Here is a 25651-nt window from a genome sequence, read left to right as displayed (position 1 = left end):
CAAAGAATATTCTTGTACATAAATTTTTGACTAGATCTCTGCTATTGCTTCAGGATAAATTCCTAGATATTACTAAATCAGTGAAATTTGAACCTTTTAAAGGCTCTTCACACAGTTGTAAAATTTCTCTCCAGAGGTGGCTGACCCACTTTTGAATCCCTAATGGGTTTTGACTATAAAGCATTGACATAGAACTTTTATAAAACTGGAATGTCAGACACGAAAACACTTTAAAAAAAATAATGCATATGGTGTCTGTTGTGAGAGTAAACTGCTTGCTGGACTCGGAGATATAGTTTAGAGACATTCTCACATTTAATCTTCACAGTGACAACTTTCGTTGGTCTTTTCAGCCTCGGCAATAAAATGGCAAAATGGCCACATAGCTTGTTTAAGGTCACATAACTCATAAAATGTGGACTTGGGAATCAAGCATTGGTTTTCCTGACTTCAAAGTTCATTTTCTTTTCCTTGTATTATTGCAACTCAATTTAAGTACCTTATACTTTTGGAGTTCTGAAATGAATACTCAAGAGAAAGAGGTATGGGTGAGTTGGATGTAGGAGAGAGGAAGAAGCAGTGAAAAAGCATATTGTCTTAGTTAAAAGAGTTGAGAAATTGACAAAGCACAGTGTTAGCAGAGTACTTTAACCAATGAGTATTTATTAAAAGCCAGGGTGCACCAGGCACAATGCTTTTCCAGGAGGCTAACAGATACAAATGATGTAACCAATTCACTTATTAGCTTATCTGATTAAATAAAATACATTTCATAGAAATGATTATAAAATGCATTGCAGATAGAAACAGAATATCTTTTATATTACAGATCTTACGGTACCTAAGTAATTATTAATAAAAACCAGGCAACCCATATGGTAAATAGAAGTTAGCAAACCACCAGTTATTTCTTTATTTTAGTCAGCAAAAGATAAAAAGTCATCATGCTGAAATGGGTTTCAGCATTCAGTACAGACATCCTTTTTTAAAAGTAACAAAAAGCAATCCTCTTTTAATAAGTAGTCCCCCTATTATCTTAAAAATACGGTGTTTTTCATCCTGTGTCAAATCACACTATACCTTTGGGTTTAAAGATTAGCTTTGGTTTCAAAGTAAGTTTATTTAGTGCTTCAGTCCCCTGTCTCACAGATTCTTGATCTGGGGTGGGTGAGAATCAGTACAGTTAAGTATTAGTTAGAGGAAAAAAAACAAAACATAAATGGGATGGTTTATCTTCTTTGCCCAATATTCTTGCCAATATTCAACTCAGAAGATACACACGTGATTTAAACTAGAACATAACAGTAGAAGGGAAAAAATGCTGGTGTTATTTCTTCGAAGCAAGTCTGTCCATTAGAGCTCTTTATTGCCTTTGGAGAGTTATGGCGAATTCTTTAAAGGACCACATCAGGTCTGTTGGCACATGATCTATCCCTTAGTTTGAAGGCTGGGGTGTAAGGGAGAACGGGAAGGGCTGAAACGGCGTGTTGTGGAGTGTGTTTGCTGACAGTCACCATGGCCACGGAACGGCAGTCATCCACGAGAGTGCCCACCAGGTCCTTCCTGAGACCTCTCGAGATGGCTGTTTTTTTCAGGCGGCAGCACTGAAAACTTCCTCAAAGAGTCAAGGTGAACTTTTATTGCACAGGAACCAGAATTGTCCTCCCCACCCCCCTTTCCTGAGCCGGAGACCTCCAAGTGCAAACATGGCTGGGGATGCGGCGCTGCTCGCTCCTCTGGCCAGCAGGGAGCGCTCCACCAGGACCCCTCCGAGAGCACCTTCTTCAAAGGGAAGCGCGAGGTATCGTGTTGGCCCAGGCAATCTGGTCGGTCAGTCGCCATTCTCAAGCAACTTTTGTAAGTTGTTCTGTATCTTGAAATAATAACAGAGAAGCTCCTGTTATTAAATAGAGTGGAGTATATTAAGGGCATATTTGCTACAGCCTATAAAAGCTTGAGATTTTTCAAAAACGCTACACATAGGTTAAATTTGGATCAGCCAAACATACGCTTTTTAATGGAACAGAACTCTGTTGAACAATCCACTTAAAAAAAAAGAGAGAGAAGGCTGGAAAAGAAAGGATGGCACAAAGATGAAAATGTCAGCGGAGACGAAGAGAAATCCGATGGAAGAAAAAAGAATAGCAACACTGGAGACACCAGGTGTGACCCAAAACATTTGGACGCACCAGGGAGCTGGTCTTCACACAGCTCATTGGATGGTGTGAATCAGACAAACACCGCGTGGGAAGGTTTAACACTCCTGTGAGACACCATACATTTCCCAGAGGAGTGTGAATTTCACAGGGACAGGGACCGTGCCTTATCGTTGGATCTCAAGACTACAGAACAGTGTTGAACATTAACAATGTGCTTAGTAAATGTTTGTTGAGTAAATGAACCTCAAAGAATTCAGAGCAAGGAATTCTCGACAACCAGTACTGTGTGGGGGTAAGGAACCCTGAGGAACAAATGAAGGAGAATGTATGTATTCCATTCCTTCGGAAGGGGAGTCTGAGGTGTCCTGCAGGCAGACGCAGGGCGAGTAAAGGGGAAGGGACCTAACTTGTCTGTGCCGGGCACGCCACGCACGTGCACCGTCCCCACGCGCTGCCACTGCCGCACAGAGGCAGGCGTTACACGGGAAACTGGGGGCCAGAGGGCTCTGGGACAGGACCAGTTACACAGATAGTAAATGGCAGAGTGGGGATAAGAACAGACATCTGACTCCAGAATTTATGCTCCTCCTTCTGTACTGCTCCACCATAAATGCCACTTCCAGTACTAAGGAAGTATTTCCTTCTTTACCCATAAAAGGCACTGCCTTCATCCCCCATACTTCTACTTCATGTCTCCCCTACCAATCCCACAGGACCAAATATAAAAGCAGGACTGAGAAGGTAGAAAAAGAAGCGAAACCACGGACTGATATCTAAAATATATCAAACATACCTACAAAGACCAAAAAAACCCAAAAATAAAACAAAGGAGATAAACATGCAATTTACAGAATAAAATCCAGATGGCCAGTGAACATATAAAAAGATGTTCACCAGCAGTAGAAATCAGGAAAATGCAAATAAAACCATAATGAGCTCTGATCTCCCACTGTTAGACAGGTAGTAGGGAGCCAGAGGGACTCAGACGGTGGCAATGGGAAGAGAATTTGAGGAGACATTTGAAGACAGATCACATAGGACTTCTCAACTGATCAGTCAATTGGTGGCGAGTGAAAAAAAGGAGGGAGTTACAAACTATTCTTAGATTTCCCTGAAAGGGCCATGATGCCATGAACATAAATCAGGAAGTTACAGCAGGGTGGATGGAGAGGCTGGGCCGAGGCGTCGCTGAAGGAGAGTAGAAAGGAATTGCTGGTACTGAGTGAAATCAGCTGAGACAGAGCTCCCCAGTTCCCACCACAAGCAGCTGGTTTCACCACCAGGCTGTGCTGCACCATAGCAAGATTGCCTCTGGCTGGAGGGGCAGACCAGTCAAAAAGAACATGGGTGTGGCCTGGTAACTTCCTTGCTTCCATTCCTTTGAGCCACATGTGCAATTTATAACTCTGTAGAATGACAACATATGCATTTTGACCCCACTTGTGAGGCTTCTGCCCTGGACAAAGGTTTCTGTTGGTATACAGGCCTCTTAGCTGAACAGGGGGGCTCTCTCCGAGCTCCTGTTTTTTCTGTCCCTCCTTACAGAATGTGGCGTCCTAGCCAGGCCCGGCGTGGGGATGGGAAGAAATGCAGGAAAGGGTAGCAGGATTCTGTGTGCTTCTGGTCGAAAGAAACCAGTGTATACCAGAGTGAGCAAAATGGAAAATTAAAATTACCCCATTCACTTGGTCAGCCTGGAAGCCAAACATTGGTAAACATTTCATTATTAAAAAAAAGGAAAAAGTATCTTCAATTCCAGCGACTAACATTTTAGAAAACAACAACAAACAATTCTAGCAGCTGCCCCATACCTTCTCCAGGTTGATTTTGGATTTAAAAGAGAAAAAGTTTTCAAGTCAGCGCATAGATACAATGGTTCAATAGGAATTATCTGGCATGCCCTTGTTTAAGAACAGAAGTTTGGAAACACCTTTGCTCTCAATACTGCAGTGGGTAAATGCTAGAGAACGTGTAGCGTGGCAAAACAAACACTTTGACTCACTTGTATTTCACGTCTCTTCCAAGTAGGCACAACTGCGCTAGTATGGAAAGCTCCTGGGCATTTGTGGGTTTGAACTGAACACTTCACTCTAGCCCTGTCCTTAAGAATCACAGTAAAAACAAAGTTTTAGATGGGAAGAGAGAAACATGTTGAAAGGAGTAAAGAGAAGGGAATCAGGTGTAACTCTGGGGCACTTCCGGCATGCCTCCCTCTTTCTCTGGTTCACTCTCTTACTGAGATCTAAGAATGCCACAAGCGTAAGTCTGCCCTGAAGTCACCCCACTGGACAATACCTTTAGAGGTAAAGGTACTCAGTAGCCTTCTCAGCAGGGGCTATGGTTGGATTCCAAGGGGCTGTAAAGCAGGGGGTTCCAAGCATAGATCTGAAGTCACACAGACCTGCTTCAAGTTCCAGGTCTGCCAACTTTCTAGATGTCTCCTTGAGCAAGTTAACAGAAACTTGGATTATTCCTCTGTCCTAGCGAGGCACAACAGCACCCAGCTCCCAGGGTTACAACAGGGAATGAATGCAGTATTTTATGTATGGCAACAATCGGCCTGGGCAGAGGTAGGGTGGCACGTTCTGGTTGGGGCACTCCCTCCTGTGCCCCTCCCCTGAGGCCCTGTATCAGGGGTCACTTGCCACTGGGCCCTATGACACAGAGAAATATTTCTAAACAAGGAGGAAAAGCAGAAGATAGACCAACAAGACCAAAATGAGACCGAAACCTATTTCTTGGTGGAAATAACGAAGTCTTTCACATTTACCACATAACCCCTGGTACAGTTCCATCCTTCAGGCTGCCTGCTGCACCAGAAGCATTTTAACGTGTGACCACTGATCTGTGGCAAGTGACAGGCATGACCACGACTGCCCCCAACACAGGCGAGAATCAGTCACCTTTTCTAATTTCAGGATGTTAGCTGTGAGCTGTCTGCACAGGACCTCCACGTTTAATTGCACTTGTGACCCCAGGCCGGAAGGTGCTGCCTGCCTGTAAGAACAAAGAGAAAAATGCCTGTGGGCAGGAACGGCAAAGAAAGGAATGGAATAAACCCGTCTAAAATGTACTTGAACAGAAAACTCGGTTATAATAGAGGAGAGTGAGCATTTAACCGGTTAGCATCAGAAGTGCCCTGTGGTTATCCACTGCTCCAGACCAGAGGTCAGGGGACATTTAACAGCTCAACTGGAAATAAATCCCTTAAGCTATTTTTGTTTAAGTGGCTGTGTTGTGCCTCAGCTTCCAAACAAAAATCATACAATTATTCTCAAGCATGTGGTTTCTGAAACCCTTTTTATTAGCCTCCAGTATCTTCTCTATCCCCGCTACAGGGTAAGTGTGCCAGAATTATTGCTCTTCTCAGTCGCGTTCATATTTTGTTTTTGTGGGAGCAGGAAGCCTTTACAGAAGTTTCAGAACGTTTAGGAGTGTCTCTCATCGAATTTCTGTCGCAGTGTGAGACTGCTGTAGTTCTTGGAGACCTGCCGTACAGATGTGATTTGCTCTTGCCTTACAGCCTATCAGATGTGTTCGCTGTTCACCATTAGACCATTACAGGGCACCGCTCTTTCTTACTCTGGGGACCACTGGGCTCCTGTAACAGCTGAAACTGTAGGAAATTCAGAGATGTACACGTATTTTTCCTGGCGATGTGGTCTAAAGCTGTTTATCAGATTTGTGTGAAGGTGGAGAACCGTGGTCTGTAGCTTCTCTCTAGTTCTTGGTTGTAATTCATTTGTCGCCATTAAATTTTTAGATGGTACCGATTGGTCTAACATATCTTACATGTGATCCACTTTTGAGATAGAGGCACTTGGTAAATTATTGATGGTTATCTAAATATTAAGAAAGCAGTCAGATTTTTAAGAATTTTCTAGTACTAAAACAGTTTTTCACCATTGAGCCATACTATCAAAATCTTAGGTCCCAAAAAAGAACCTGAATCTAAATCTTTCAGCTTCTGGGTGAGGGGTCTGAGACCCAGAGCACTGACTATCGACATACAATTCTGACACTCTGTAGGCTGCACCTGTCGTGACAAAGCTGTACGAGGCGTGGAGTCAGAGCAAGACACTGGGGAGGCTCCCTGAAAGTACTTTATTAACAGAACTCTCCGGCACAGCTGGTTCCCTGATCTCACGTCCTGTATGATCTTTGTGATTGTTCCTTTAATGATTATTTTTTGGATTGTACTTCTTGAGTTGATTATTTAAATAGTAGAATAAATATTTCATCTGCCTTTGTTAGTGGAATTTCCCACTCATCTCACCAAGTTAGCTGAATGGTAACAGCACATGGTACACATTTTCCTAAAATCAATGCTTATATGATAGTGAACAGAATAGTCCGCAATAGTCTAGAGTCACTGCTAATTCTACGTGTATAACATTCTGAGCAAGATGGGAACGAAGTATCAGCAGGGCATGAATCTATTCCAAACCACTCTTTAGGCTTCTGTACTACTGGGTCAAGTATATATTTGTGGTTCAAAAAGAACCTGTAGCTGGAACACTATTAACCCACAGAATAAGACTTTTAGGTAATGGTTAGAACATAAAGAAAGGCCGTAGACTGATACAGCATAATAATTCTCCAAGAGTAGACCTCAGGCTGGCACCGTCAACATCTCTGGGAACGTGACAGAAATGCAAGTTCTCAGGCCGAAGCTAAGATCCACTGCATTAGAAACGTTGGGGATGGGCCCTATAGTTTGTTTGAACAAGTCCCCTGGATGATTCTGGAGCACAGTGAAAACAGCCTGACCCAGTTCTAGGCTGTTTCTCACAACCAAGTAGCCCTAGGTAGACTGGGAAAACTACGGTCTTTGTAGTCATATAGGCCTACATTTGAATCCTGATTCCATTTTGGGCTATAAGACAATAAGCTAATTCTTTCTCCGAGTCTTGGTTACCTTATCTGTAACATGGTGATATAGTTACCTTACAGGGTATAGTAAGAGGTAGAGAAAATTGTATTTGTGCATATAGGCATCCATTCTACTCTACTTTTAAATCTCAGGCTAAAAGTATGTTTTCCAGCATGGAATACCTTATTTTACTTTTTAGGCAGTGTGTCAAAATCCCCATGGAAATGGGTTTGACAGAAAGGGCTCTATGTCTGCATAGGCTTCATTAGTAGCTCAGGCACGTGAAAATGACCGTGATGGAACATTCTCACAGGAGTTTCGTAAACAAACGGGCTAATACAAAGAGTTCTAGGTGCAGAAATGTGCTGAGTAACTTGAATTACTTCTTTCCTGTGAAAGTCTTGGCTCCTTGCCATTTTACTAAGATAAACTTTTATATTCCAATAAATGGGGCAAGGTCACAGCTGAGTCTTAGGATAATAGAACAAGATAATGTAAAAATTAGGCTTGTTTCTCGCCTTATCACTGGCAACACTATAGCAACTCAAACACGCACAATCAGGTCATTCATGTCTAGGACCTTCCTACCTCTTCCCACATATACACTTAAAATGTCTCATGCAAAATGTATCCTTAATTGATATTTGCTACGAAGGTTGCTAAGCTCAGGTCAAACGTCATGCAAATCTGAATAGCAGGCAGCTGATAGCACGGGAGGGAGTGTCTTACTCAGTGCGATGGCTGTCCACAATGGAGGTCAGCGACCCCAGCCGCTCCTCCAGGGTGTTAATTCTGTATCTCATGTAGAAGGTCGAGACGATGAGTGCACAGACCCTGGAGAGGGATGAAAGAGAAATCTCAGTGGTTAATGGCCAGGCCCAGATGCTCATAAAATAATACATTCAGAGCCAATGTACATTTGAGGCAAGGTATTTTCTAAAACAACTTGGCTGAAGAGACTTTAAAAAGATCTTTATTCAACAGGCTGATGCTTGTCACAAAACTTTAGAGGGAGAAGGGGCTTTTAAATTCTTTAGCTCAAGTTTCTCAATTTACGAGAACTCTAATAGGCCGCACCCAAGGAGGATCACCAAGCCAGTGCACTTCCTTCCACTTGGTGCATCTCCCTCAGTAGAAGGGCCCAGGCGGTGAGCGCCCAGTCTTGTTCCCTGGTGACTCACAAATTCCTTTCTTTATCTGGAAACCAAACTGGGCGCATCCTCCTTGGTTGTAAGGAACAGCCTAGAACTGGGTCAGGCTATTTTCAGAACAACAACTGATTATAGACTGGAGGCCGAGGGGGAAGTCAAGGAAGTCAATGCCAAAGGTTTCAGTAAAGGGGATGACATTTTGAAGTTGTTTTGGCCTCTATCCAGAGAATATGGGTTGGATGGAAAATAAACAACATGGACAAAGATGCTTCATTTAAATTTCCTAACTAATAGTATTCACTCAAAACGTAGTCGTCTGCTGGATCTGGCACAATTGTTTTGCTTTTCCTTGCTCCCTTCTCACTGTTTAAATCAGAAGGTGATGCACATGAAAATGTAACCTCAGCCTTAGGAAAAAATTGTGGAAATAGGAAACAAAACGTTTCAGAAAAGATTTGGGTCACATTAGACACAACTGAGATTTCCAATGGCTCTTGGCAACATGAAGAGATTATCCCTTTAAAGAATTGAATCATTTTCTTAAGCCACTTTTAGTAAATTAATTTACTTACACGATTGCATAGAATATAAGAATATGGCGGAGAGTTGGGTATTTCTGAGACTTTACGTTGTGTAAGATTCCAATGGTTTCTGACTGACCTATTGGGTGGAAAGTGAGAAATGACAGCTTTAAAACGCCTTCATCCAGCAATATTGCTATGGGGAAGAGGTCTTTGAAAGAGAAAATTAGACCCTGGCCAGGTAGCTCAGCTGGTTAGAGCTTCTGCCCGATATGCCAATGTTGCAGGTTCAGTCCCCAGTTAGGGCACGTACAGGAAGCAACCGGTAAATGCATAAATAAGTGGAACAACAAATCAATGTTTCTGTTTCTCTTTCTTCCCGTCCCTCCATCTCTCCCCCCTCTCTCCTTCAAATTGGTAAATAAAATTAAAAAATAAAATAAAATGCATTAAAACAGAAAGAGATAATCATTCCTAAGTAATAGAAGCCACAGAAAATACTAACTGAAGCCTTCCAGCTGTCATTTTAACCAGTAGTTACAGTTCCTTCCAAACATATCATTCATTCCTCGTTTACTGAGAGCCTTCTCCATGTCAAGCATTGTGTTGGAGCCAATGGTGAACCCTACAGATATCACCCTTGTTCTCATACCAGTACAACTGGTAACCAGTTATTAGAGTAATTAGTAAACAAGAAATAATTCAACACTTTTAATTTTAACAGCATTTTTTGAATCATGCTCTCAAACTATTCACTATAATGGAGGAGCCTCCATGAAGGCCATTCACCTTTGTATCCCCCATAGTAAAGCCAGGGACTTGGTGATGTTTAGTGAATGAATAGGTAATTTAACATGCAAAGATCTACAATAGGAAGGCAGGGGAGGGAATATGAAAGGGAGTCATAAAATGAAATTCCTTTAAAAGTTACAAGCAGGAAAAAAAAATAAAGAAATTAAAAAAAGGTACAAGCAGAAGCCCCTCTCCCCATACCCCCACCCCAACCTGGTCTTTACCGTGTGCAGGGAGACTCTTGGCTTTTCCTTCAGGTACTCTGTTCATGTGGGGATCTGCCCTAGGGGGTTTTGCTTCTCCCTTGGAGACATTCAGAACTGTCTGGGATTCTGTCACATGGAAATCTGTCAGGCCAGAATGGGGCTGCGTAAGTTTTCTCCTCAAAACATTCGAATTGTAGTCTCAACCACAAAAGCAAAGCAGGCTCTTAACATGCATAATGGCCAAGTATATAAATGGATCTTCTCATAAGTGGGTTGAGTGGGTGGGGACTGAAATCCAATGATCAAGTACGTAAGTGATAAAATGATACAAGGACAATGTGGCCTTACCCCACTGACTCCCGGAGACCATTCGGCTATAACAATAATATTATTAAAAGAGGGAAGGAAACATTATATGTTTCTCTCTTTCAATAAACCTAATAGTATGTCAATTTAAGAGACATTTATTAAATATGTATAGATGGAAATGGATTTTCTACCACATAGGCAGTTCTGTTTTCTGGAACTTTCAAACTACCCTTTCCCCAGATTCTCTTTCCAGTTGTTAACTAGGAAGACAAGGGTTTCTTGTGGTTGGTTTTGTTTTTTTGGTCTTTAAGGCGTGGGGAGAAGATGTTTGTGGATAATTAAATTTCAGCCAAGGTAACAAAATTTCCCAGACCTCTAGAGTTCTCGGATTCGGGAGTCTGAGAACCGGAGCTGCTGTATCCTTCCATGTCTTGCCTTCTTTGTTGAACCACTCCATCCAGATCTGAGAATTCGTCGTTGAAATCCTGAAGGGGAATAATGAAATTAAGAGAGGCCAATTCCCTCCCTACCCTTTTTTAAAAAAATAGATTTTATTTATTTATTTTTTTAGAGAAGGGTTAGGGAAGGAGAAAGAGAGGGAGAAAAACATCAGTTGGTTGCCTCTCACATGCCCCCTCCTGGGGACCTGGCCCACAAACCCAGGCATGTGCCTTGACTGGGAATCGAACCAGTAACCTTTTGGTTCGTAGGCCGACACCCAATCCTCTGAGCCACACCAGCCAGGGTCAATTTCTCCTCATTAAAAAGTCTTTTTACTTAGGCCTGACCTATAAAATATGGAAAAGAAGGAAGAATTCCTCCATACTACTGGATTTTCCCAACAGATCGCTGAGTAAGTATCTGGTTACTAAACAGATTCTTCTGGGTGGTTAGAATTCTATCAACAGTGGCCAATTTGTTTGAAATAATAAATGTCTAGAAAAAAACAAAAAACTGGAATGCTGATGATTGAAAAGCTTCCGGGTTAAAGTTGCAGAAGCCTCAATTAGCACTGTGTAATGAGAAAAAGTGACTGAAATAGGTGTGTACAAAAGAAAGAAGCAGACAGAAAGATCTAAATGTATGTTTGAATAGGTAGATACAGAAAAAGGTATTCTTTGATTATAGTTTTTTAAAAAGGTATTGGAAACAGATGAGGGAAAATCGCTTTAACACATTAGATCCTGAAAGGAAAATTTCAGCTTCCTTTTTCTTCTCTTAACTAAATCAAAACCGCGTGAGTGATATTACATTGAAATTACAGATGGATGACAGAGGCAGGAGGAGGAGGGAAAGAAGCAGGAATGTTTTCCTCTGTATCCCGCTCATTCCCCCAAAGTGCTTCAGAACTAAAGGGACAAGAACTGTCATTAAAACACCCTGGTGCAGGTGCGGGGAGGCTGCGCTCTCCACAATTTGGTTAGTTGTCAAGTGAAGAAGAGACTCGTCTTGTAAGCAAATTACCAACCTTGCACCTCAACTAGCTGTCTTTTGGCCATTTCAACATTCGTTTCAATTTCATGCAAGATTTCTATAGAGTAAGAAAATGGGAAAAATTCAAGTCTCTTCAATTGAATGATTATTTATTGAGCGCCTGTCACGTATCAGGCAGTACGCAAAGCTCCGCACAGGCCCGCACTGACCCTCACAGCCTCATCACCGTGGAGAAGCCGAGTGCGGGCAGTTAAGGGGCTGGTCCGATGGTGGAGCTCACTGGGTGGAACCCAGGTCCGAAACCAGGCTTGTTGGATTCCCAATCGCACGTGTTAATTCTATTTTGTTAATTCGATTGCTTTCCACTATTTTAAAAAGATGTTACAAAAAGGTCTTACAAAAAGGTTTTTTTAATGTTTTTTTTAAATTGAGATAAAATCTACCATTTTACGTGTGGCGAGGCTGTTTTTAGAACACTCACAATGCTGTGCAGCCGTCACCACTCTCATTGCAGAACATGCTATTAACCCCCCCAAAACCTTTACCCATTAGCAGCCGCTCCCAGTCTTTCCCTCCGCCACATGCCTTGGCAACCACTAATCTGCTTTCCGTCCACATGGATTTGCCTATTGGGAATATATTTGTATAAACAGAATCACACAATATTGTGGCCTTTTGTGCCTGGCTTTTTTCACTTAGCATAACGTTTTCAAGGTTCATCCATAGTGTAGTGTGTAACAGTAGTTCTCTATTCCTTTCTAGGAAAATAATATTCCATCGTATGACTAGATTACATTTTGTTCATTCATCAATTGAGGGACATTAGGGTTTTTCCACCTTTTGGCTATGACGAATTGAAGTTTTTGTGTGAATACATTTTCAATCCCACCAGTTTTTAACACCTTTCAATAAAAAGATGTGTAACCCTGGTTGGAGTGGCTCAGTGGACTGCGTGGCAGCCTGTGAACTGAAAGGTCGCTGGTTTGATTTCCTGATGCAGCACATGCCTGGGGTGCAGGCCAGGTCCCTGGTTGGGGGTGTGTGATGTTTCCTTCTCTTTCTCCCTCCCTTCCCCCTCTGAAAATAAGTAAATAAAATTTAAAAAAATACACCAAGATTTGTAGATGCTGAAACCATAGGCTCATACCACTTCACCGAAGGTATTTGATCATTTAACAATAATGAACTTGGGAATAATCATTTGAATCATGTGGCTAGGACTCTTTGGGCCAACTTGTACTATCATAGGCATACGTCTTGTACAGAGACGTGGGGAAGTTACTCCCCACTGGAGATTTGTTCTACAGTCAACGGAGTCTAAAGGAATCAAGGAATCTCTACCTTTCACTAGGGCATTAGAGCTTTCTTTCTTTTTTTTTTTACAGTTATTTCTAGGTATTCCTCTTCTCCTCCACTAAGCTGTCAAGTCTTTGAAGGCATGAACTAGTCTAGATTTTTCCTGGTGTCCTTTCAGCATACTCTAGCTCAGAGCCTTGAACACAGGAGACATTTAACCGCCTCTGGGATGAATCATTCCTTACCCCAAACAGATTGGTGAATCCCTCTAAAACAACACTGACAAGCCAACGTGACAAGACTCTATGAACACCTCCAATGTCCTGTGATCCCCAGGATGGCCCACTTTTGTGTTTCTTTTCCCTTGCAGGACAACCCTTCAATTCGTTACTTGAAAAAAAAGTTTATGACCTCCTATGGTCCTCCTCTTCCTCAGGATAGAAATGCCCTGTTTCTTCAACTTGCCTCAAATACTATGGCCCTAAGTTCCTCCTGCGCCCTGGTCACGGTGCAGGAGGTGTGACTGGGGGATATATTCTTAGTTTTGCATTTACATAGTGATGCAGGCAACTCACCAGAGGCAGAGATGAAGGGTGCGCTGCCCGGAAACTGTTTTCAAGAGAAGATGGGCTGGGACTGTTACCAACACTTGCACTCTGAAATCATTGAAACAAAAGGAAACACCAGATTTACTGCGAAACTGGAAGAAACACAGAAGACAGACAGCAGCATAGGCTCGACAATGTTGTACTCACATCCAGGTGTCCACACACGGATTTTAGTAGTTTGTAAGTTGAATCTCTGGAGAGCAAGGACACAAATATGTACTGAAAAACGAAACAGAATAATTAATGATGGCTACAGTCTGACGAGAAGTGGGTATTCAAGAGTTCAAAAATTTGCAAATATTTTTTCATTTGCAATGATATAGACTATTCTCTGGTCTATATTCTCATTCTGCTCACCCACACATTTTTTTATTCCATTCCTGGAATAAAAGAAATATATTCTGTAACAACAGCTACAACATCCTCAAACCCAATTTAAGTAATAAATAAACGCAGTGAAAAACGAAGGCTCCAATTCCTGACAAAGGTGCCCCAAATAAGCACAAGTAAGAAATGAACTGAGCATTAAAAAAAGGCTAGTGATATTTACTAGATCCTCTTTGAAGTCTCTCTACTTCCTTTTTTAAAAAGGCCTTTAGCAATTCCTGAGGGTTTTTCTTTCTCTGCTCTGACCTAGATTTCCATTGAAAATTTCCCAGGAGTTCTAATAGGCTTGTTCTTTTTCAAGACACTTCCAGATTCTTCCTTGTACAAATATAGAAATTTTTGTAGTGGATGCTTACAAATAAGTTATGGGAAAGAAGTAAAATCAGAGCTAGACAAGTAATTTGGAGACCAATGACATTAGGAAAAATGATTTTACCATAAACAGAATGTTGAAAAAATATTAAAACGCATTCTTGCTCCATCTATTTGAGCCACAGAATCTTTCCAAACCCACTTTCCAAAGTTTGTGATTACCCCTCCCATAAAAATACAATACAGTACAATACAATGCAAGTGTTGTATTCCAAGGCAGTTGACATTATGGGTTCTGGCAGTAGCCAAACCCAGCTGCAAATTTCAGCTGTGACACTAAGTAGGCAACATTGGGCAAACTGCTCACTTAATCCCTCTTAGCTTGTTTTCTTAATAGTACCTACCCCTGAGAGGCTGGCAGTATGGAATAAATGAAAACGTAAGGGAAGTACTTAGCATATGCCTGACTAGAAGTACCTGATGCTTGCTAGCCATTAATATAGCTAAACATTTTGAAAAACTAGATGTCAACACATTTCCTAGCTCATCAGAATGGCCTCTTCTACCTTTCTCCCTCTTCAACTATCCCGTAGTGATAGAGATGGAGCAAGGCTGTTATGCTTTCATAGACGTAACAGGCAAAGTATTAAAAAGTAATTTCAAGTGAAATATGAGTAACCCAAATATTCCACTCCCCTCTCTTCCCAAGCTGAAATAAACACATCTTAGTGCAAATACTCCTGGTCACCCATGTCTGTGGCATCCCAGCAGTCAGCCGCAGCTTGGGAATTTCTGTATGGAAGAGGGACAGGTAAGTAACCTGGAAGCAGAGAGGAGTAGGAATGGGTCTGAAGCTGCATGCTCAGAGCAAGCACGAGTTTTATGTACTTGGGATGTCTTCGGAGAGGTGTCGGCGGAGGTTATGGGGTGGCTGGCCACCTCCACCCCGGGGACTCCTCAAGGTCCCCCTGCCTCACCCTGTCAGCAAGGTGGTGATGGTGGTTGTTTTAAATAATATTAAAGAAACTGAACATCAGGTTAGTCTGACCTAACAGATGTTAGAAAAAGGGAAGCTGGGAAAGAACTTTATTTTTTTTGACCTTTGTCAAGCAAGTATAATTAAGTCAGCAGGACATTAAAAATGGGCAACAGTTACGTTAGAATGGGTCATCGGTGAGGGGAAACAACACTAAACAATGTCTAAAGGCCAGGATTTTACAGATTCGTCTTACAGGGTATCTGCCGATTCCCTGTGGGAGATGATGGTGTTCCCGGTTCAGGGTCTCCTCCTGGTGAGAGGCCCCTCAGGCAGTGGAAGGTCAGAGCAGGACAGAGCAAGTCTGGCTCTGTCGTGTACTCACCCTGTCCGTGACTGTCGCTATAATCAGGGCGTTTGGCACCAGGAGGGCAGTTTTGGTTTTCTTTATTAGGGTTACGGAGAAAGCGGGAATAGAGATCTGAAATGGAAGCACTGAGTTAACACACTGGTTAAGACTTCACAGAGTAACACTTCAAACCTTCACGATAAAGGAAAAACAAAACAAAACAAAACAAAAGGAATAACAAAGAAGTCAAAATCAGCAGCAGGCTCTCCGGGATCCACAGGAAAAGTCCACCTTAAAGAGAGGCAGGGGTGCCTCACCGAGCTCCTTCAACTGGTGTCCACGCCAGGGGGCAAATCAGCAAGCTTAGCTCTACTGCAGGGCTGCCTGGGAAACCTTGATCTTATTTACATTCATTCTGAAGATAAGCCCAAGGCTCTAAAGTAGTTCCAGTGCTGGTGGTCATCCCCTTAGGGCTAATCTCCCATACCCCACCCTCCATGGGGCACATGTGGGTAGAAAAAATGTTGAGAAGCACTGGTGTAACAGAACCAGGACTGGACAGAAAGTCCAGGACTTGAATTCTCAGCTCGGTTCTGTTATGATCTATATGACCCACCCACCTTACGAGTTATCCTTTCTGGGTCTCAGTTTCCTGATTTGTAAGATGGGGAGAGTCTTATCTACTTCCCAGCATTAGCACTCAATGGAAGTGTCGTTCCTGTCCTCATTTGCCTCATGGAAAGAGGACGGGTGAAATAAAAGAACTCTTAAGTTCTTTTCCAGTTCAAACAATAAAGATCACAGTTTACCAGATGAGGATATCATTTAGTTATGACATTCCTGTAAAGCAGATATTCCAAGAGATAAGAGATAAGAGGTGTTTACAGCAGCATATGACTTGCTTAAGGTCAAAAATATAGTAAGTTACAAAGAGAATCTGAACAAATCAGATGCCATATGTAGTTCTTTTTCGTACAATGCATTACAAGAATGTATCAGATACCACAAAGCATAGTCAATGTCCCTGATACTTTTATGTTACATGCCTTCAACCAGGTTAGGTTTAAAAAAAAAAAATGATCACTTTACTTTGATCCCTGACAACACAGTCACACACACCCCTGGTAAAAAAGAAATGACCTGAATCTCTCTACAGGTACATCCACTCACCTGAACATGTATTTTGTAAGAATGCTTTTTATGTTCTGAAAGAAATGAACAAGACCAGTGGGGAAGAGGAGGGCCTTGCGTTAGCACTACCAGCTCAAAGGAAGAAGAAGCGCTTTTGCTGTTGCACATTTGCATTCGCATTTAGGTTTGTGAGATGCAGTCGAGCTGCTGCCCCTCCAGTCATGCGGTAACTCCGGAAAGAGGAAGGTCAGATCTACTCACACAGATGGTGACACAACAATGAGTCTAATTCTGTGTCTGAACAGCAACACACACGCAGTGTGGAGGGGCTAAAAACTTGGATTTTCCCCCCCATAATCTAAGGCGTGGGACACCCGTAAGAAAGAACTTTCAGTCAATTGCTTCATGAGTATAAAATGACATTTAGATAACATCTGAGACATAAAGTAGAAATAACCGTTTAGTTTGAGCGTAGACGGAATGTCACACACGTTTAATTTTACTAGCATCTGAAAATACCAGTGGGCTAAAAGGTTCTGATTAAATTAAGACTAGGCTTGATTAATGGTTTTCCTGGGTCGGGTGCTTGGAAAATTCCCCTTCCTAGAGCAAATGTCTGGTTGCCTTTGGTTCATATCGGACTGTGTGTTGGACCAAGGCCTATCGGCAGTGAGGAAATTCTGCCACAGAGCTGAGCCCCAATCCCCTTGACATCATCTTTCCAGGGGAGGAAATGGATGAGTCACTGTCATGGCTCCAGGCCCCTACCCCTACCAATTTCCAATCTCAGTTTCTCCTAGGACACATGCAAAAGCAAGCCCAGCATGTTAAGTCTTAGGGTCACTCCTTTTACCTTTTTGGGGGGTCAGTTCTCTCTTAGGTAGAAGTAGGATTCTGAAACCACTGGCAGATTCACGTTAGCTTGAAACTGCACATACCGGCTTTGTGAATCCCCTTATTCCTTAAAAAGGACTAATTCTTTGCTCACGAATGTCTTCAAACATTGCTGCTTCAGTCAGAGGTGCTGGGTCTCTCCAAATTCCTGAGAATTATCTTTACCACACTGAACTGGAGCTCAGTACTCCCCAGTCCCCTTCCCCACTCCAGGAACAAGTTCTTAGAAGCCAGAAATCTAGAAATACAGTGGACTACTACTTAATATTGCCTCGTCTTATACTGATTCAGCTAGTACTGTGCATTAACATGTTTACCTAAACAACTCTGCATAGTAAAGGAACAATATAAAAATAACATGCTTGACCTAAAATGAGGGTGCCAGTCTGCTGACTCAACACCAACAAAATAAAGACTCTCCGTGTTATCTGTTACGTGGTCTTTATCTACGGGACTGCCACTGGCTTTAGGGAGAGTACTCACATAAAACATACCTCCCACTTGAAAAGAATTTTTGTTCAGCTACTTCATGAATAGAAGCTGCTTATTCATAATCATAAGTCACAATGCTTGAAAACTCACGGAGGTCACGTGAGCCCAAGGAGGTGTCTCTCTGACTCCTCATTCTGGTGACCTGAATGTGACAGCACAGCTCAAGGGGAAAGAATGTCAGTGGGATGGAATTATCTTTCCCTTCTGGTGCCACAGGCCCAAGGTCCTTGTTTCAGAAGGCGGTGCCTTGGGAAAACTGCCAGCTCCTTCAGGCTACTCTCCTTAATGGCTCAGGGCGTCGTGGGCCTCTGCTCCCCTCGGATCTGTACTTAATGAGAACGGAAAGGTGTCCATCTGTGTCCCCTGGGGACTGCGGGTGTACGCCTCGGTCAGACCAGGGCATCAGTGCTCCAATTCCTGCTCCGTTTGTGCTGGTGATGGTCCAGAGTGAGCTCCAGTAAGTAGCTTATTTAGAGTCTGCTTTTCAAGACATCTCCAATAGTTAACTGGTGCGAATACAATGCGACATAAGTATTTCTTTAAAAAAATTTGTTTCAGGTTTAATGTACCACTTTGAGACTGATTATGGGACACGTTTTGTGTGAACTACGTTGAGCATTCTCTGGAGACACCTGGGGAAGGAGGGTGTGGGGCGGGACAGTGTTGGGGAGAGATGTGTGGGCGAGAGGCAGTTGGACCCTGCACTGTTTGGAACTACCGTAAAGGCAACTTTGTATAAGGGTATAATAACAACACAGATATTTACAAATATTCTACACTTAAAACAACATTTGCAAATATAGTAAAGTACAGGGTTAGCTTTTTTTCTAAAAAAAATTATACAAACCTTAGTGTCTTTTCCAAAGACTTTGGAATGAAAACAGATCCAGTTTTCTGACACAAAGAGCTTCCCTTGGTATAGTATCTCTTTTTGTAGAGCACAGGTAAAACCTGAGAAAACACATACAGGGATAACAGCGTTCAGAATTTACAGTTAAAATGAGCATTCCGTATATATGCTGTGACCCAGGGTGGGCAGGGACAACACACTCACATACTCAAAGATCTATCACCTCTTTTTCAACCATCTACAGTGGAATAAAAGTATGGAGATGAGAATTTTTTTCTTTCAAAGCCTTACGAATTTTAGTCCGAAATTCAAAATGGAAAGGCGAGTCTATCATTACAAAAGAGAGTGCAAGAATGGTGTTTCCAAAACCTCGTTGATGTAGGAGGGTGTGGCGCCCTTGTGCTAGCGTCAGCACTCGCGCCCCTCCTCCCCCCGGGCTGTCGCTAGGGGCCCCCTTTGGAATATGGTCTGATGGCGGGGACAGCGCCGGACCCACACCTTCCTGTTTGGAGATCATGGCTGGAGCCCAGCATCTGGCCCTGACACGTATACTGAGAGAGGCGGGAATGCAACCCTGACGAACCTTGAGGAGGGCAGGTGCTTAACCGGCACGCTGGGCCAGGCGTTCGGATATGATCACCAAGCCCTGCACACTGCAGGTATCAACACACGGCTGTCCACCCAACCTGTGTTTCTTTTCATCCTGAATCCCAGCACAATCCGAACACAGTGCGTTTCAGCAGTAATACGTGATCATCTCGGATTGATTCCATACCATGTGGAGAGATTCAGTTTCCTACTCTTCCTCCTTGTCTCTCCAGGTACTCGGGAGAGCTGCACACAGCTGGCACTGTCATTACAGCCTGAGTTTCAGAAAGCAACCCCTTGGTGACTCAGTCCCCAGACCATGCCCTCTTCCTCCCACAAAATCAGTTAGCATCTTCTCAAATATGTAGCTTAAAAAGCCAAACAGGTCAGAACTTACTTTGCCTCAGTGGTTCCTCGGTTGGGACGTCAAGAAACAACTTGTGAAAGTGCATGTTTGCCTTGTACTACAGTGAGAACAAAACAGAGACATCACTGCTCTTAGTTCTGTGAAACAGCACACATTTTAACTTCCATTTAAATCACACAAGACATTTCCCTCCCTTATTATGTATCTTCAGGAACTCCATCTCAGATCTCATGGTCTCCAACACAAACAACCCTTCCGTGACAAACAGTGGGAGGCAGGGCACAAAGGGTTCCCTTTCCAGCAGGACTAGTGACCTGCTGGTTGGATCGACAGCCACAGTCACGAGGCAGCTGGTGGCCAGCGCTCTGTGGACAAGCTAGATAAAGATGCCCTGAGTAAGAAATGAGAAGAACTTCTAAGGAATCTCACCAGGGAAGGTAAAGATCCCAGGGCGCTATCCCAGTGAGTGCTCTCAGAAGGGGGCAGTGTTTAAAAACTTTGTGGTCACGTCAACCCGAGTTTAAGCCTTGGCCACACCTCTTCTTTGGTTTGTGATTGTGGCCTAGTCGCTTTGCTTAGCTGCTCTGAGCCTCAGTTTCTTCTTCTGTTCCTGAGGGCAAAAACAGTACTGGCCTCTGTGGGATGCCATAGGCGACCATGGGATAACAGCTAAAGGACCTACTCTCTGTCATTGTCACTGCCACTGTCATTGCTGTGGAAGCATTCCTCCACGTCAGGGGAGATGACTGTCAAGACAAGAAGGATTTCTCTCAATGCGGGTAGAAGGCCCAACAGGCTGAAAAGCTGAAAAGCACTTCATTTTCAGGGCATCCATCCCCACAACTGTGACAACACGGTGCAGACTGCACTTTCTGCTTTGCAAGGTGCTTTCCCAAACCACCGCACAATAACCTGGGGGCTGACATCCCCATTGGGTGGGTCAGGACACAGCCTCAGAGATACTGAGTAACTGGAACCACACGGCTACTCAGAGGTGGGTCCCCCTTCCACAGGACCACTCTGCCTACAGGTGCTTTTGGTGAAAAAGTCTCGTGAGGAAAGTAGAGAAATACTACATTTAGGCCCTTGAGGTTTCACTGTCCAAACTAGGTGTGGTCTCAATGGCAAAACTGGCCCTACTGTCATGATAAAGAAGAGCTTCACAAAATTGGGAGGCACAAAACAGACAGGGGGAGGTGAAGAATAGTATGGGAAATGGAGAAGCCAAAGAACTTATATGTACGACCCATGGGCATGAACTAAGGTAGGGGAATGCTGGAGGGAGGGGGAGTGCAGGGCAGAGGGGAATAAAGGGAAGAGAAGACATGGGAGAGCTGGAATAGCATAATCAATAAAATATACTTTTAAAAAATAAGAGCTTCAGGCAGGTCATGCTGACGACAGACTGACCCCCCGGACTCAGCTGTTTTGCAGATGAACACCTCATATCAAGTAGGTTATTTTACGCTGCTTCCTGGGACTACATTTTGCATCCAGGGAGTCACCTTGATTAAAGCCAGGTGTTCTGTGGGGGTTTTACCAAGATTCTGTTTTAGTGGCTACAGTGAACACTGGTTGCACGCTTGATTTAAAAATACCCTGGGCCATGGACTCTTCAAACATGTCATTGTAACTAGAGGTTAACGAAAAATAAAAAGGTAATGGGGCCCTGGCCCAAAGACTCAGTGGGCAGGAGCATCATCCTGTGAACCAGAAGGTCACGGGTTTGATCCCCGGTCAGGGCGTGTACAGGAGGCAACCAGTGTTTCTCTCTCACATCAATGATTCTCTCTCTCTCCCCATTCTGTGCAGCCCCCTCCTTCCCTTCCTCCCTCTCTAAAATCAATAAACATCCTCAGGTGAGGATTTTTACAAAAAGGTGCTGGACTGATTGAAATAAAAAGCAACATGACGAATGCAGTACCTGGCTCCTGATTGGATTTTAGAGAGGGGAAAACAAAAACCCTTATAAAGGACATTCACTGCTGGGATAATTGTGGAAATTTGAAAATGGATTTTATATATATTTTTTATTTACTATTTAGTTAAATTTCTTGGGTGTGTCAGCAGTGTATTGTAATAGTTTTTTTTTTTTTGGACAGATCAGTTATTTAATTAGGTTTTTTAAAAGAAATTCAGAACCTATATTATTCATAAAATCCCCGTATTTTGTGCCTACCAGTTATGCTTCTTATTCCCTGTACCTTTTCCTCCATTCTCCCCCTTCCCACTGATAACCCTCCATGTGATCTCTATTTCTGTGATTCTGTTCCTTTTCTAGCTGTTTGTTTAGTTCTGGTTTTTGTTTTTTAGATTCAGTTTAGATTTAGATAGTTGTGAGTTTGTTGTCATTTTACTGTTCATTGTTTTGATCTTTTTTCTTAAATAAATCCCTTTAAATAAAGGCTTGGTGATGATGAACTCCTTTAGCTTTACCTTGTCTGTGAAGCACGTTATCTGCCCTTCAATTCTAAATGATAGTTTTGTTGGATAGAGTAATCTTGGTGTTAGGTCCTTGCTTTTCATGACTTTGAATACTTCTTGCCTGCAAAGTTTCTTTTGAGAAGTCAGCTGACAGTCTTATAGGAACTCCCTTATAGGTAACTACCTGCTTTTCTCTTCCTGCTTTTACGATTCTTTCTTTATCTTCAACCTTTGGTATTTTAGTTATATGTCTTCCCGTTGGCTTTAGATGTGTCTTGGTGTGGGCTCCTCTTTGTGTCCATCTTGTTTGGGACTCTCTGTGCTTCCTAGACTTGCATGTCTATTTCCTGCACCAAATTAAGGAAGTTTTCTTTCATTGTTTTTTCAAATAAGTTTTCAGTTTCTTGCTCTTCCTGTTCTCCTTCTGGCACCCCTATGATTTGGATGTTGGCCCTTTTGGAGATATCCCAGTCTTCTTGTTCTCTCCTTGTTTTTGTGAATTCTTGTTTCTTCGTTCTATACTGGTTGACTGTTTATTTCTTTTTTATGTTCCAAATTGTTGATTTGAACCCCAGCTTCCTTCCCTTCACTGTTGGTTCCCTGTGGATTCTTCTTTATTTCACTTAGGGTAGCGTTCATTTCTTCTCTTATGCATTTCCTGTACTCGCCGAGTTCTCTGAGCATCCTGATCACCAGTGTTTTGAACTCTGCAACTGAGAGGTTGGCTATCTCTATTTCACTTAGTTCTTTTTCTGGAATTTTGATCTGTTCTTTTATTTGGGCCATGTTTCTTTTGTCTCCTTAATTTGGCAGCCTCCCTATGTTTGTTTCTGTGTATTAGGTAGAGCTGCTTTGACTCCATGTCTCAGTGCACCTGTTATGTTGTAAGGGGCAGAGTCTTAGGTCTTCGCCATGGTGGAAGAGCCCACTTCGCCACTTTGTGGTGCTGTATGTGAGGGAGGGGTCAGAGAGGGAACAGCGCTGTTTGCTTGGCTCTCACACCATTTCCAGTCACTTCACCTACTCCCCGTATATGACTGGGGCCCTTCTAGCTGCTGCCCTGGTGCTGAAATCCCAGAGTGGGTCCTTTAAACAGACTCTCCTGAGAGACTGGAAGTTTCTCCTGCCACCCCACCCCCCACTGGATTTTACAGCCAGAAGTTATGAGGCTTTATTTCCCGGAGCTGGAACCCTGGGCTCGTGGTCTGGCCTGAGGCTGGGATTGCTTGCTTCCCAGGTGTCCCTCCTGGTTTTTATCTGCCACATGTGAATGTGGGACCACCTGTTCCACTGGTCACCTCATCATCACCACACCGTGTCCTCTCCTCCCAGGCTCCCCGTCTCTGCTCCTCCTATCTGTTTGGATAAATGTGACTTCTTTAAATCCTTGGTTGTTGGACTTCCATACAGTTCAATTTTCTGGCAGTTCTGGTTTTTTTGTTGTTTTGTTTTGAGGTTAGCTGTGATCCTTCTTATGGTTGTACAAGGAGATGAAGGATGTCTACCTTCGCCTCCATCTTGACTGGAAGTTCTGTTTTGTAATAGTTCTTAGGAGACACATATTCAAGTGCTTAGAAATGAAGTATCAAAAACTGGACTGCTGGCCCAGACAGTATGTCACACTCTGTGGCACAGAACTGGGCTTCAGCACCTATCGGAAACTATTTCTGGAGAAGAATCCGGACTCTGTTCACAGGTGTTCCTCCTGTGTGCCGTTGGGTGGCCTTCTGTTCACACAAGGGCCTTATCAGACTCCTTCATTTTAATGCAAGGATGTCACACCTCCTGTGGTCTTGACCAGTGAATAGTCAAGCACTTGGCTGGTTCTCGTCCCTGCTGGGGGATGCCTGTGGGCCCTGTCAGAGTTATTCTGCAGCATGGAACTCACTACCCACTCAATATGTGTTGATAGGTCAGTGATGAAAAAATCAATGGAAGCAGCTTCATCCTACCCTTTAAAAAAAAAAAGTCTCTAAAATGTATGCCTATGTTAGTCCTGACCAGCAGAAAGCTGCATACTTGGGTTCTTTCTTCCCGTTGGCTTTATGCTTCTGTCACCCTCCGAGACAACACACATCTCACTCCCCGCTTACCTGGCTGGAAGACGAAGACTTTTTCCTTTCCGCCTTAGAGTCATTTTTGCTTTCCGTTTTACAGTCGCTCTTATCACTTGCTAAAGAGGCACCATCAAAATTGGATTTTGTCCTGAGGGAAGAAAATCCAGGGAGTCTATAGAATGAATTTTTTACACTACTCATTAATTTTAGTGTAATAAATCTCAATTATTATGCCATCTCATGAGAAAACCTGACTTCGCTTTTCTCTTCTGGATATCAATAGTCACTCCCACTGCAAAGGGGGTTTATAGAGCGAATGTTGTAGGACTGGGGTGACTTCAGCAGGTGGGAATCTCACACTGAAGAGATGGTAATTTGTGGAAGAGAAAAATACAACCTAGTTGTGAAAATAATGATATAATCTCAAAAGTATTTTACTCACTATAAAGAGCATAGGAAGCAAACTATTAAACAAAATTGCAACTATAGCTCAATCAAAAATATTTTCATTTCAGAAATCTGTTAATATTTAACAAGCGCCAATTAAGTGGGGCATTGTGATGCATGCTTTGGGACACACAAGAGCCTGTGCACACAGCAAACATTGTTTTAAGTCCTCATCGCATGAAAAAAAATTTGTAACTAGGTGTGGGGACAGCTGTTAACTAGACTAATTGTGGTGAGCATTTTGCAAGGTATACAAGTATTGAATCATATGGTACACCTGAAACTAATACAATGTTAAGACTCAATTATACCTCAATAAAAAATGAAAACAAAGACAAAATCTTCTTAGAGAGGCAGTACATGATTTAGCACCAAAAGAAAACATATCATAGGCCGTAGGAGGAGGTACGAGACAATTAGTGTAACAGGAGGAAAGAGGAGACCAATAGAACACTGTGGGTTTCATATGTGGCACCTCAAGGGATGAGCAGCATTTGGGTACAAGGAAAAGAGACAAAACTTCCCAGAGCGGGAAAATAGCCGAAGTGAAATCAGGATAAAAGGCAAGTCCAGGATTGCCGTCTGAGGTGATTCTAGAAAAGGGTCTCCATTTTAGTAGACTTGGGGATCTGCACGTATCTTCAACCCAGTCATGTCCAAGTGGAATGCATGTAGGATTTTTTTTTAAAGATTTTATTTATTTATGTTTGGAGAGAGGGAAAGGGAGAGAGGAAGAGAAGGAGAGAAACATCAGTGTGTGGTTGCCTCTTGGTCCCACACTGGGGCCCTGGCCCACAACCTAGGCATGTGCCCTGACTGGGAATAGAACCGGCGACCCTTTAGTTCGCAGTCCAGCACTCAATTCACTGAGCCACACCAGCCAGGGCTGCATGTAGGATTTTTAGGGGTCTATATATGAGCCAGTATGTGATATGATTATGTAGATTTTTTTGTTTACTGGGGAAAAATGGCAATATGAAATCCATGATTTCACAATACGATTCCTTAGAATGGGGTACAGTTGAAAA

General features: G+C 42.9%; 1 protein-coding gene across 7 annotated transcripts in view; it reads right to left on the bottom strand.

Annotated features, from left to right (window-relative positions):
* Positions 1-643: 643 nt before the first annotated feature.
* GRAMD2B (GRAM domain containing 2B) overlaps positions 644-25651 on the bottom strand; it is a 105283-nt gene continuing 80275 nt past the window's right edge. For 6 of the 7 annotated variants that reach the window (XM_045204585.3, XM_053910785.2, XM_045204587.2 and 3 more), the window contains 12 exons: positions 24213-24324; positions 19726-19792; positions 18738-18841; positions 15410-15505; positions 13497-13568; positions 13317-13397; positions 10385-10496; positions 9721-9843; positions 8756-8843; positions 7762-7866; positions 5063-5156; positions 644-1873 (listed from right to left, as the gene is read on the bottom strand). In XM_045204585.3, coding sequence (XP_045060520.1) covers positions 1832-1873; positions 5063-5156; positions 7762-7866; positions 8756-8843; positions 9721-9843; positions 10385-10496; positions 13317-13397; positions 13497-13568; positions 15410-15505; positions 18738-18841; positions 19726-19792; positions 24213-24324 — 1096 coding nt within the window. In that variant the 3' untranslated portion in view covers positions 644-1831. The remainder of the gene's footprint in view (positions 1874-5062; positions 5157-7761; positions 7867-8755; positions 8844-9720; positions 9844-10384; positions 10497-13316; positions 13398-13496; positions 13569-15409; positions 15506-18737; positions 18842-19725; positions 19793-24212; positions 24325-25651) is intronic. The other variant, XM_045204586.3, reaches the window with a different exon arrangement.

The sequence above is a fragment of the Desmodus rotundus genome, chromosome 1 (assembly GCF_022682495.2).
Source record: "Desmodus rotundus isolate HL8 chromosome 1, HLdesRot8A.1, whole genome shotgun sequence".
Taxonomy (NCBI): Eukaryota; Metazoa; Chordata; class Mammalia; order Chiroptera; family Phyllostomidae; genus Desmodus; species Desmodus rotundus.
Note: the sequence above shows the minus strand (reverse complement) of the source record. Positions and strands in the feature narration are given on the sequence as shown.